The sequence below is a fragment of the Centruroides sculpturatus genome, unplaced genomic scaffold (assembly GCF_000671375.1).
Source record: "Centruroides sculpturatus isolate CEXI.00-Female unplaced genomic scaffold, Cexi_2.0 scaffold273, whole genome shotgun sequence".
Taxonomy (NCBI): Eukaryota; Metazoa; Arthropoda; class Arachnida; order Scorpiones; family Buthidae; genus Centruroides; species Centruroides sculpturatus.
This window is the reverse complement of record NW_019384700.1, coordinates 296,209-310,358: the sequence shown is the minus strand read 5'-3', so window position 1 is coordinate 310,358 and position 14,150 is coordinate 296,209. Positions and strand designations below refer to the sequence as shown.

General features: G+C 28.9%; 1 protein-coding gene across 1 annotated transcript; it reads right to left on the bottom strand.

Moving 5' to 3' along the window:
- Positions 1-6,296: 6,296 nt before the first annotated feature.
- On the bottom strand, positions 6,297-11,395 carry LOC111627532 (bifunctional glutamate/proline--tRNA ligase-like). Its single transcript, XM_023371128.1, has one exon. It carries the CDS (start codon positions 10,685-10,687, stop codon positions 6,365-6,367), a length of 4,323 nt encoding a protein of 1,440 aa, XP_023226896.1. The 5' UTR covers positions 10,688-11,395; the 3' UTR covers positions 6,297-6,364.
- Between the last annotated feature and the right edge of the window lie 2,755 nt (positions 11,396-14,150).

Below are 14,150 nucleotides of genomic sequence, written 5' to 3'. Positions count from 1 at the left end.
ATTAACAAATCTGAATATGATTAATTTATCAGAATTAAATATGAAACTTAAATGAAAAAAAAAAATTTTGGCACCATTTTGAAATCAGAAATTAGACTTATTTGTTAAACATTTTTGACCATTGCTTAGAAGTACATGGAACAGTATTCAAATTCAAAATGAAGAATAGTAACTAAAATTGTTGATACTGGAACAAATTGTTTTTGAGTATTTCATGATTATAACATTAAAATTTCTAAGACAAAAATGTATAGATGTTAAAAAATGGCAAATAATACAATAACTAATTATTGTGAGTTTATTATTAATATATAAGAGAATGTCTATAAATTATGTAATGCTATTTTTATACCATTCTATCCATTGTAACACTGCATAATGCTATGACACTTATCTGTCCTTAATATTATGTAATGCATACCCTGGATCCAACATCTTAACTGTATTAAAGAATAATATACAGCAAAGGGGTACCAAATGTTATGTTTTCTATTTACAAAGCAGTGACATAACAGTACTGTTCATTTTGCAACACTTCAGAAACAATGAGTCCTTTTGTTATTCCACGGTTGAGGCTAGCATTGCATAGCTTTTATAAATATGCCCCACCCCTTTGTAATGCCTTGTAACAATTACATGTACAGTATATTCAACTATCTGTATTTGCATCATGTGATTTATGAACAGCTAATATTCACCATGATGATAATCACATTTATACATAATATATTTTTATAGTTAAATGAAGTAATTTCTTAAACATACTTTTTTTTTTATTTTACCAAATTTTAATGTAGAAGTGTACCTTTAATAACAGAATTTCTAAATACTTAAATAATTTAAATCAATTTATAAAATATAAATGATAATTCAAGATTATCTTAACTAAAAAAATGTTAAAAACAATATTTGTGAAGAACAAAATTATTAGCAATCTTCAAATGTTTTTTTTTAATTATGCATATAATTATGACTAATAATTTTTTTAAAAAAAATACAAAATTCATAATAAAACTTTGTATTTTTCTGTACTATTTTATATTAAATTTTATTACTTCAAAATTATTAGTTATAATAATTGATATCAAATAATTTATACTAACAAATGTTTATAAAAACTTTCAAATCAAATTATTAAAGCAAAGCACAAGTTTGTATTTAAAAAAAAATTTTTTTTGCTTTAGTACTTAACCTATAACTTAAATATACTTGAAGTAGAATTTTTAAAAGAAATGTGTATTGTAGCTTCATTTGAAGCTATTTTACAGGTCAGAATTATTTTAAAATAAAAAAAACTTATTATTTTTAATTACATTAATATTAGTATACATGGAATTTCCATGGTAACATCAGATTATGCAATGAAAATCAGCAAAATTTGCATTATGACCAATAAAAATTTAAAAAGTTCATTAGCAAAACATAACTTATTAAAGAAGTCAAAATTTTACATATATGAATGTATTAAATGTTTTTTGCACTTTTTTCTCCTCATTCTCATTTGTTATGAAGGCTTAAAATATACTTAATTTATTAATATTTGATTATGTTTAAAAATCCTTTTAAGAAGAATCTAAATAAACTGAAGATAACATAGAAAATACTTTTCTATGCATATGTTTATTGTTTTTGATCAATAATCATTGAAAAGCATTTGATATTTCAGAAAATATTTTATTGAAATTCAGATCATTCCAATAAAGAACAGCTTTGAATTAATTTCAATATTTTGGAGTAATTATAATGACAGACTGTCTGACAAAGTATTACAAGTATATCATGATTACAGAAATAGTATTTCAAAACAAATACTGTACATGCTCTTATAAACATCAAGAGATTATTACAGTTTGAGATAATTTGCTTTTTTGCCTAAGCTATTAAATGCCACACAGCTACAACAGTAAATAACAGCTAACTAACTTTCTTGTAGTGTTGTATCTAAGCTTGCCAACTTCTAAAGACTATTCTGAGAATTTTTCATTCCATGAATAAAATTTTTGAGCAATTTGACATCTTTTACTCTCAGCAATATCAAAATGCTAATGCCTATTTTTTATTCCGTTTTAATATATAGCCCAAAAGTTCATTTTGTTGAATAAATAGGAGTGTTCAAAAAGTATCAATCATTAATTTTCCTGCAGAAACAAATAAAGTTCACAACATGTCTGCTGGCTGGGAGATATATGGAATCTCTTTGCTCATGAATGAATTTTTTCCCATTAGTAGTTTATGATTGAATATGTATAGTGAATGCCCATTGCATTTTCATTTGATATGAAATGACTTGAACAGCATTATTGTATCAAACTTTGGTTTCAACTTTGGTATCAAGCTTCTGGCATTCAGAAAAATCAGCAGGCTTTTGGCAACAATGCTATGAGCCCTGCATGAATTAGGATGTGGTATAATTGCTTCAAAGATGGATGTACATTGATGAAGATGTAGCTTTAGGTTCATTTCTTTGGTTTTTATACAATTGTCATTATTGCATATAACATTTTCGATGTCTTCCACATAATAATAGAGAGTAACATTTTGCTAAATTTAAAATCTATATGAAAAAATTTTAGTAAACTAGAAGATTGTTTTAATTTATTGTTTGAGATATAAAACAACCTTCTTTTTTTATGTCAATTTATAAAAGTTTGGGAATTAAATAACACTGTTAAATTAAAAATTTGTTGCAGTTTTTAATAGAATTTTATCATGTGATTTTGATGTGTAGCAATACAGTTAATCTACTAATAAGTTTAAGTAATTTCAATTTCATATGAAGTTATTTTTGAGCAAATAGTCAATACATTTGACTAAATTCTATTCAGAATAATTTGAAAATTTCAAGATTTTCAGATAAATGGTATCAATCATATTTTACTAGAATAAATCTGTTTTGTCATCATCAGTAAGTTATGATGAATTTATTACAATACTATTATAAGCAACATAAAATTAGCATCAGAATTAGAAATCTTAGTTTTTGATTTTTATTAAAGACACGATAGTAGTTACTAGTACAGATACTGCATTTAAAATATATATATATAGTTAAGTTGTCAATTTCTATATCTGTGTTAAAAATGTTGTTTTATATTAATCTAGAATTATTGTTCAGCTTAAATTAAAAAACCTTTGTACATGAATACTGGAACACATATAAATTAACACTCAAAAAACCTTAACAGTCCAGTACTAAATATTTAAATTGAAAACATTTGTTTTCTATTAAATATTTAGTACTGGACTGTTAAGGTTTTTTGAGTGTTAAATTATTGTTCATATTACTGAACAATTCTAATTTTCAAATGGAAAGTATTAACAAGTATATTAAATGATATTTAATCATTCTAGACCCATAATTTATGTATTGTTTTAATTAATGCAAAAAATAAATACATAAGTAATTTATATATTTCATCCAGTGGTGTGTGGTGACATTTGATGATAGGGAAGCTGTGCCAGCCCTAGATAGAATCATTGGAAGCGCAATACAATGTTTTGGCGTGTATTATCCATGAGCTAAACCGCAAAGTTGGTGCTCTATAAAGAGCATGTGTGAATACATATAATCTGGATGCTTTATGCCATTCAAATATTTTTGCCTTGGAAGCTGTCCCATATCAGACAATACAGCACTTCCATTGGGAATATGCATATATGAATTTATATTCAAATATACAACAGCAATCTTATCATTGTTCTTCACATGTATAGAAATTTGTAATAAAATACATAATGCAGTTATAATAAAATATTAATTTTAAGTACAGTAATTCAAAGTACAGTACATTAAAATATGAAAATAATTGCACAATATGTATTTATATTTTAGAAAATACAAAGAAAACAGTGCTTCCACAGCACACCACTGATTTCATCTCTCTATACCTATTTATGTAGTGATGCATGTAGACTCTGTATACATAAATAAATGGTGTAGACATAAACATTGCATCAGGCTGTATTTTGTATCTATTAACTAATAACTAAATGCAACTATAAAATTAAATGGGAACTACTACTATACTAATCAAGGAACCCTTTTCACTTTCATAAAAAGTTTTGAAACCTGACAATTTTACTGACTATAAATTAAAACAACAATGTTTTAATTTTGTCAGTTTTGTATGTTTAATAATTTATTAAACATACAAAACTCAGAATAATGGAAAAATTATTATTATTAATTCAAACTGGTAATTAATGTAAAAGATTAATTTTTGCAGATGATTTCATTACATGGTAGAAGAATTAAATTTATTTTTGACTTTTTTGCATATAGTTAAAAGACACTCAAATATTTGAATATTGATATCCAACAGGATTATTAAACAGTTTATCCAACAGGAATTACTTTAGTATTCAAATACAAAGAATTGAACACGCGGAAAAGAATCAAATACATAATTTGCCCATCATTAGACTCACAGATATTTTTCTTAAATGTGAATTGTGGAGAGTCTGAGAATAAATCATCTTTTCTTAAGGAATATTAATAATTGAAACTTTAAAATATGTATGAAAAATTTATTTAATTAAACTATTAACTAAAGCTCAAAAACTAGTTTTGTTGTGGAACCCCAAATTTCATTCACAGCACCTTAGTATTCCATGGAACATAAGTTGGAAACTGCTGCAGTAGAGTATATTTATTCAGTAGTGCATTGGTTTAGATCCATGCATCCCAAATCCCCTTCACATGGGGCAAATCCTATCTCAGATCCTATGAAAAATGAAGATGAAAGCATAGTTTAAATTACAAAGTCGTACATCTCAAGATCAGTACAATGTTTTTCATCCAGTTAAAATACTCAAAGGAGAAGTTACTTGATATCATCAATAAAACAAGCACTTGCATGGCTTAACAGTCAAGGCAAAGCAGAAAAGCCTCAGTTTCACCACTTATTTTTTATCATGACCAGCCACTTGTTTCAAATATTTCAACTAGACAAAAATTTTGTACTGATCTACAGCTTACTAGCCTAGTGCAGTGTTTCTGTCCATACAATATATAATTATTTGTATGTTATATTTTTGTGATTAATATAACTGGGCTGCAATTTGAAAAAAATTGTAGATGTATAAATTCCCACTGTTGTTTCTTTTAACCACTCAGCAGTGAGCGACAAATATATTTGTCAAGGGTGATTGTGTGGCAGTGGTGAGGGACATATATATATATATATATATATATTTTTCGCATAAAAAAAATAAATATATATATATTTNCTTTTTGCTTCTAGACCAAGACGAGTAATCTTTTTCAGAGCTGAACTTTTCATTTCTTCATCTTGAACAGTTTCTTTTAAGGATTTTTCTTTAATATTTGTATGTTTATCTTTTGTTGGTGATTTTCTCTCTTTCTTTTTATTACTGTTAATTAAATCTTCTCCAGTGAGATTATATATATATACATCAAATTCTTTTGGGGGTATAACCAAAAACTACTGCGAAAAAAAAAATTCACATAAAAAATGAATTATGTAACAATAAAAAAAGACTTTTCTTTACTAGACATAACTGTTTACAAAATCTTTTTCTGAAACAGTAATGAGAAAAAACACGTGGAAAAATACTCTAAAAATTTTGCATGTTTATTCTCCACTACTAAGGGGTAGCACCATACCTGACTATTCCACTGTTGAAAGGTTAATCTTAAGAACAGAATTAGATAGATGAAATTTGTGACCAGGAAACCTTAGGGGCAGGAGACCCCGATTAACTATAAGAACTTCTGATGCAAACCAGAAGTCATGTTATTACAGTTCAAAAGTTTTCCTCTGAAAACAGTTAATAGATGATTGGCACAACTCTATTGTTAAAGGGAAAAGTATGATGTACAGGGGCAAGACAGTACTAACTTGAGGTGGAAAGCATATATTTTAAATGAAATAAATTATAATAATATGATTAAAAATTGCAGCCCAGCATTGTGACAATGTCACAATAAATAATCTCTCATTACAAGGTATATTCTTCTCAAATTATATTTTCTGTACAAATTATTAAATAGTCATTTTCTCAAAGAAGAGAAAATGACTAATAATTTGCACAAATAATAGTTTTGGCTTTGTAACTTTTACAAAGTCAAAACTATGAAAAATATTTTATATATTAATTTAATTTATAACAAATTTGTCATTAATAAAAAATGATTTAGGACAGTCAGTTTTCAAAGCATTTTCCACCCATTTAGTCTTATATAAAGACATTTTCTCTGATTTGGATGAAAATGATATTTATAGTGTAATTTTGTAAATACAATAAATATTTCTTGTTAAACAAATTAAACTAAATAAACAAATAAAAAATATATGAATACTTATTTCCATTTATTTGTCACATTTAGCAACATTGAGATAAATTAGTAACTGCGGCCAAATAAAGTATAATATTTTGCCGGATTTCTGCAATGCGGGTAAATACATTTTGTATTAAAATCTAACAAACCTGGTTGGTTAAATGGTATACAGAGACTTTTTGCACCCATGGAAGGTGTTCCGGCATCTTGGTGCATATCAGCATCTTTGGCACTATCTTTTTTAATATTATCTTCACAATTAATTTCACCACAGAATGGACTTTGAATGATACATTTATTGTCTAATTTATGTAAGAATTCATCCCATTGATAAGCAACAGTGAGATGATCTTCTAAATCTTTCTTTGCTCTGTTAAAAAGATCAGACTGTATCTCTTCCAGAAGTGATTTTATCTTATCAACTGCATTTTCTAGTGATACAGTAATTTTATCTCCAGTATTTCGGCACACTGCCACAAACTGCTTTTGTTTAACATCTCTTGGACCTAGTTCAATTCTTATTGGCACACCTTTTAACTCCCAATGATTGTACTTCCAACCAGGAGAATAATTTTCACGATAATCACCTTTAACTCTAATTCCTGATGACGACAACTTTTCTTCCAGATCCTTACATTTATTTATTAAATCAAATTTATCTTCTTCGCCAAGATTAGCAGTTATACCACATGGAACAATCACTATTTGAAAAGCTGCAATTCTGGGAGGAAGAACTAAACCCTTGTTATCACCATGAATCATAATCATGACACCAATTGTACGAGTTGTAAGTCCCCAGGAATTCTGATACACAAATTTCTTTTCATTAGTTTCAGGATCTTCAAAAGTTATTTCAAACATTTTTGAGAAATTCTGACCAAGAAAATGAGAAGTACCACCCTGAATGGCTCTTCCACTGGCAGATATATATGCTTCTACAGTTGTTGTAAAATCTCCTCCAGCAAATTTTTCTTTTTCTGTTTTCTTTCCACGAATGACGGGAATAGCAAGAAGTTTCTCATAAACATCAGCATACATCTCTAGAATGGTGTGGACCTCTTCAATTGCTTCTTTTTCAGTTGCAAAGGCTGAATGTCCTTCTTGCCATAAAATCTCCCTGGTACGTAAAAATGGCTGAGGATGTTTAAATTCCCATCGAACAATATTACACCACTGATTTAGTTGAAGAGGAAGGTCTCTGTGAGATTTAATCCACTTTGCATAAGATGGATACATGACAGTTTCACTAGTTGGTCGGATAGCTATAGGTTCGGCCAAATCACTATCTCCTGACTTTGTTACCCATGCAACTTCTGGTGCAAAATCTGCAATGTGTGTTTTTTCTTTTTCTAGAGCATGTGAGGAAACAAATATGGGAAAATAACAATTCTGAACTCCAAGTTTTTTAATTCTGCCATCAAAATATTCTTTGATATTCTCCCAAATAGCAAAGGCCCAAGGTCTCAAAATATAACAACCGCTCACATCATAATATTCAATTAATTCCGCTTTTGTGATAATTTGCGAATACCAATCAGCAAGGTTCTCTTCTCTTTTTGCTTCTAGACCAAGACGAGTAATCTTTTTCAGAGCTGAACTTTTCATTTCTTCATCTTGAACAGTTTCTTTTAAGGATTTTTCTTTAATATTTGTATGTTTATCTTTTGTTGGTGATTTTCTCTCTTTCTTTTTATTACTGTTAATTAAATCTTCTCCAGTGAGATTTTGATATTCCGATTTTAATTTTAATAAAACTGCAACTTCAGCATCTATTTCAGATTTAGCAGCTTTACTATTTTTTAAATTCTTGACTTTTTCTCCTTGAGTATCAATTTTATTTTTTAATTCGATTGCTGCAGGGTGACTAACATCAGTTCTTTTATTCCCTTCTACAGATTTTTCAAATATAGTATCTTTGTTCTTTATACTTTTTTCTCCCTGTTCCTTACTATTCACATTTAAATTAACAGCAGTATTTTCTGTTGTATTGGCATTTTTAGTTTGACTTGGGTTCTGATTTATCGGTTTCCACTCTTTACCAGTAAGTGCTTTGAATTTTTCTTTTAAATTTAATAGTAGTTTAATTTCTGGATCAAGAACATCTTTGCTTTGTTTTTCAGACTTCATTTTTCTAATTTTGTCTCCCTGTAATTTTATTTGATTATTCAATTCATTTTCAGAAAGTTGTGATGCATCTTTTTGTTCACTTTTATCTTGTTTTTCATTTTTTGCTTGATCTGCAGTATGTGGCTTCCACTCTTTTCCAGTAAGAGCTTTATAAGAAGCTTTCAAACTTAATAACAGTTTAATTTCTGGATCTAAAATACTTTTGTCTGTTTTATCTGCTTTCATTTTTCTAATTTTGTCTCCTTGGGATAAAATTTGATTATTGAGTTCAGTTTCATCATGATTTGTTTGTTCTGCAATATTTTTTACTTGAGTTTTATTTTGATCATTATTTGATGGTTTCCATTCTTTACCAGTAAGATTTTTATACTGTGATTTCAATTTTAATAGATGATCTACCTCTTTGCTAATTTTGTCTTTATCCATTTTCTCAGATTTCATAGATCTTACTAAGTTTCCTTGTTGCTTAATTTGTTCATTCAACTCTTCTACAGAAATCTGGCTTATTGTAACTTTTGGTTCATCTTGTGGAGACTTTTCAGCTGATTTTCCTTTTGATCTCTGCAATTGTTCTTTTTCACTTTCAGTTTTACCTCTCTTTTGGATTACTTCTTTTGGAAGAATATTTGTATCCTTGGAACCATCTGGAATTGAAATCAATACTAAAGGACTTTCTCGTCCAATATGACGTATTGTACTTGGATCATAAGGTTGATCACATATAAAAAATCCTTTTCTCTGTAACTGAATTATATCAGATTTTTTTAAAGTGGAAAGTTCAGCATCACCTAACATATTCACCTCTATTCTAGTATTTTCTGCAACATAATTTTTGAAATCTTCATCTTTTCCTAAAATTGGTTTAGAAATTATGTGGTCAAAATAAATGCACACACAGGGAACTAATGATACTTCTTCAGTTTCTGCAACCCATGTCACTTTTAATGTCTTTTTATAATCTTTATTTTCTAAGTTTTGTTCAGCTTTAATTCTCTTTATTCCCTTTGCATCTTTTTCAATAGATTTAATCAATAAATTACCCCAATTTATAAAAGTCACATTTTCTCCTTCTTTCATTGCTTCAGCATCAGATTTGTCAATTAGTAATTTTGATCCAATCCAAATAGTTTTTGTACCAATTTCAGGATTTTTTGGATGTTTTGCTACAGTTAATGGCTCTTCTTTAGTTATACCATCTACAATTACTTCTACTGCTCCATTCTTTTCAACAGCTGAATATCTTGGTGCAATAGGATCAATTACTTTTTTATTAAAGGCCCATATTTTGTCCCAATCCATTACTACCACAGAACGTGAAGAACCCTGTGCAACAATAAACTGTTTCAGACCTTCTACAGTCATTCCTCTTCTTAAAACACCTCTTACAGTTGGCATTCGTGGATCTTCCCAGCTTTCTACAATTTTATTCTCAACAAACCATGTAAGCTTCCTTTTAGAGAGAACAGTGTTCATCATATTAAGACGAGAATACTCATAAATATGTGGTTTTCGTAATCCAAGAGCATTTATGATCCAAAAATATTGATCATCTCTGTCATGATATTCTGTAGTTCTGAGAGCATGAGTGACATCTTCTATGCTATCTACAATAGGACATGCAAAATCATAAGTAGGATAGACTTTATATTTGTTTCCAGTGCGTGGATGAATTTCATTCTTGCATCGAAATAATGTGGGGTCTCGCATGCAGCCATTATCCGAAGTCATGTCAATTTTTGCTCTAACACAACAACGTTGACCATATTCCGTACCTTTCTTCATTTCTTCCCACATTTTTAAGTTGCTTTCAACAGTATTATTTCTGCATCTTGATTCTTTTCTTTGTTCTCTCTCCATCTTCATTATTTCTGGATCCGTGTCATCGACATAAGCTTTTCCATTTTTTATGAGTTCTTCACATTTTGAAAGTATTAATTCAAAATAATCAGAAGTATAAGAAAATCTATCTGGTTTAATTTGAAGTAATTCAACATCTTCTAAAATGACTTTCTCAAAATCTTCTTTTTCTTTAGCTGGATTTGTGTCATCAAATCGCATAATTAACTTTCCTTTAAAACTCTGCTGATAATACTGATTTAACAAAGCCGCCTTGGCGTGACCAATATGTAAATATCCACTGGCTTCAGGAGGGAACCGTACAACTACTTTACCCATTTCCGCGCCAGGTAAATCTACGAATTTTCCTTCTTCCTTAGGTAGAGATTTGCTTTGCGACGATTCTTTATCTTTTTTACCCATTTCCACTACTTTTAAATTCTTGCAAACGTCGGGCGGAAGATTTCGTAAAGACAAAACGACTTGCTGAAGACTTGATATATAATTATACCATCTGGAAACATTTACAGGGGCATTACCGCCATTCAGAGCACCATGCCACTTTATATTTTTATACAGTTCACTCCAAATAGCTAAATCTGCTAATGAAATAGCCTGACCTACTAAGTAAGTAACAGAAGAGAGGATTTTATCCAAATAAATTATAATGGTTTCATATTGAGGCGGTTCTTTTAAATTACTGATTCAAAATGATAACTAATGATCAACTTCTGTTCTCTCCAATAATGTTTTACCATAGAGATATTTCTTGGGTTCTAGACGACTTAAATATCGTAAAATTGAATTGGAATCCGAGAAACTAGGACCATTTTTGGTTTCCAGATGTGTCGATTCTGTCCATTCTATCTTCAGCTTCAGATCGGGTTGCACGAATTCCACAGCAATTACGATACTCAGCGGAGGATTAGATCTACTACAATTCAATTTTATCATGTTACAAACTTTAAATCAAGCACAATCAGAGAAAACACTATAAAGCAAATCTGAATCACGATCACACCGGGTGTTGTGACGTCACACCATATTTGATGACGTATTATCCTAGAAATATAACGTTTTTATTTATTTTTTCGCGTTATGTAAAAATAAAATTAAAATTTTCTAATTATCATATCGAAATCGTTTATTTGTAATAATAAAAACAGATTATTTTAAGATAAATGTAAAATATATTTTTAGATTTTGTGTGTACATGTTGCCAGCTAAAATAATGCAAGTTGCTCTGATCTTGCGTCATTTTTCTTTTACGTAATAATTTTCATTCAAATATTTTACGCCCAGAAATATTAAAAGTTTCATATTAATTAGTAAAATTATATTAATTAAATTAATATTATTTTCTTAGTAATATTTGTTAATAATAAATGTATACAAATCCATCCATAATGCCGCAATTTTAAACTTAATGAACGGAATTCTATATTAACTTAAATAAAATGCTATTTTGATGCTTTTGTGATTTTAGATAAAATCACGGTAGAATATAATACGCCGTATAAAATACATAAACTTTATATTATGTTTAATCTTTTTAGATTTAAAAGGATAATAGAAAGCATTCATCGTTTTACTTCACGTCGAAGCGGAATTTTCGAATCAGAGCTTTCATGGAAGCGCTGTATCGGAATTTCCGTTATGGGAAGAATGCTGCAATAAAAGCAGTAAATTGAATAATCTCGAGAAGAGTCTAGATATAAAAGAGTGTCTTGTTTTTAACTCTCCTCTCCCTGTGAGCACTAAGATGACGTTATAGCTTCGCCCAGGTCTGCAATGGGGCGGCCGGGTGACGAGGGATGGCTCCAACATATCTGGACGGACCCAGGTCCGTCCAGATATGTTGAAAAATCGAAGAATATGTTGACGAAGAAATCGAAGAAATCCAGAATATGTTGACGAATCGAAAAACCGACGGACCCAGGTCCGTCGGTTTTTCGATTCGTCCAGATTCGATCCCTGATGCAGGCTGGATCGAGGAGGAGAACAGAAACTTGCACAACATACTAACTATGCCCTGTGCTGAAATAAACGTACACGACATTCGCTACGCTGTTAACAGAACACACAACTGGAAGACACCTGGTGTAGACAACATTCACAATTTCTGGTACAAAAAGTTTACATCACTGCACCAGGAACTAGCTAAACATCTAACACACATCATCATCAATCCACAAGACATGCCAAAATTTCTTACTCNGCAATGATCAGCATTTTAGTGAATACCTCATTTTCGATGGCCGGGCGGTCGAGGTGACATCCTACCGCTCTGCGGGACCTGGGTTCAAATCCGAACATGTCGAAATATCCCCGGGGTGAGCTGTCCGGATATGTTGGTCTCTGTCCTCACCACCCGGCTACTCCATTGTGGGTCTTGCCAAATCTATAATGGACTTGCTGAAAGAAGCCATCTAAGTGTCCACAGGGCAAAAAGAGTTTAAAAAAAAAAATACCCTGTTTTTCCCTTTGGTTGGCCAGTGGTATAAAGATGAAGATAAATGAAATTTTAAGAGATATTTTATTATTCAAGATTCTAAAATATTTAATGTTTCTGCAACGCATCTGAGGCACTCTTGTGGCACGTGGGTTGGGAAACACTGCTTTTTAGATGATTAAAATAGTTTTTGATTATAATACTAATTATTTAAAAGTTTCTAAGATGAATATAATGCTTTTTCGTTTTAATATTTTGAAAATTTATAATGTATAATTTTAATAAAAATATAATTCTTTAAAAGCAAAAATACATTAACTCTGCATGAATAAGTGTTTTATTATTATGGTAGGAATGTTTAAAGATTTTATTTTTTCAATCTGGAAAATGCAATCCAATAAAATTTTGAACTTTGGTAATTATAAAGTTGTATTCCAAATTTAGCAGAGTTTAAGAATTTAAAAATAATTTCAAAATAATCATCAATTAAAATGACATGAATATCCTAAGTATCATAAAAAGATGATTGAATATGTGAAAAATGTGCTAAGTTTTGTTTATATCTATATTATGCAAAGATATTTTTATTGATTTACTATTATACAAATAAACAGTTATCTACTTAACTGTGCTCTACAAAAGTTTTTACTATTTTAGTTATTGAAAAAATGATTTTTACTATTTTAGTTATTGAAAAAATGATTTGAACAATAAATTTATGATATTTAATTTTCTAAAATTTTTATTCTAATTTGAATTTCTTTAGGAAAATTGCTTGAAAGGAATTGTGGTATTTAGATTAATACAACAATTTAATACAGAATAGTTTCTAATGTTTTGAACTATAACTTTATATCAAAACTATTCTAAATGACGATTAATAACATAATTTCTTTCAAGTAATAGCTTCAAAATATATATATTTTAAAGTATTTTTATTAATATATTTATTGTAAGTGAATAGCAAAAATATAATTTTTTAAAATTTTGTAATAAAATGCTGTTTTCAGTAATGATAATGATTTCTTAGAGAATATGAAATTCAAAATTTGAAGAATGACTTTCAGCAAATTAATTAAAATAATGAATAATATGAAAATGATTTTCTTCAAAATCTGTTTGAACTAAGTTTCAAAATAAGTGATAAAATTCAATCCTAAATATAGAATTTTGATGTTATCACAGTCTGATGTTTATTTTTTACTTTATTTTAATTTCTTTTGATTTTATATAAAGATTTTTTAAATTTTAAATAATCAAATAATTATCTTAAAAATGCTGAAAAGTTCAAGGGATCATTATTAGATTATTAGATTAAATGTTTTTCAAGACTATTCATGTATCATTAGATCCTTAACAAAATTCTTAAAGCTAACAATATTGTGTAGTACTTTTGTTAAGGCTTAATACATAGCAAAACATATATATTGTATC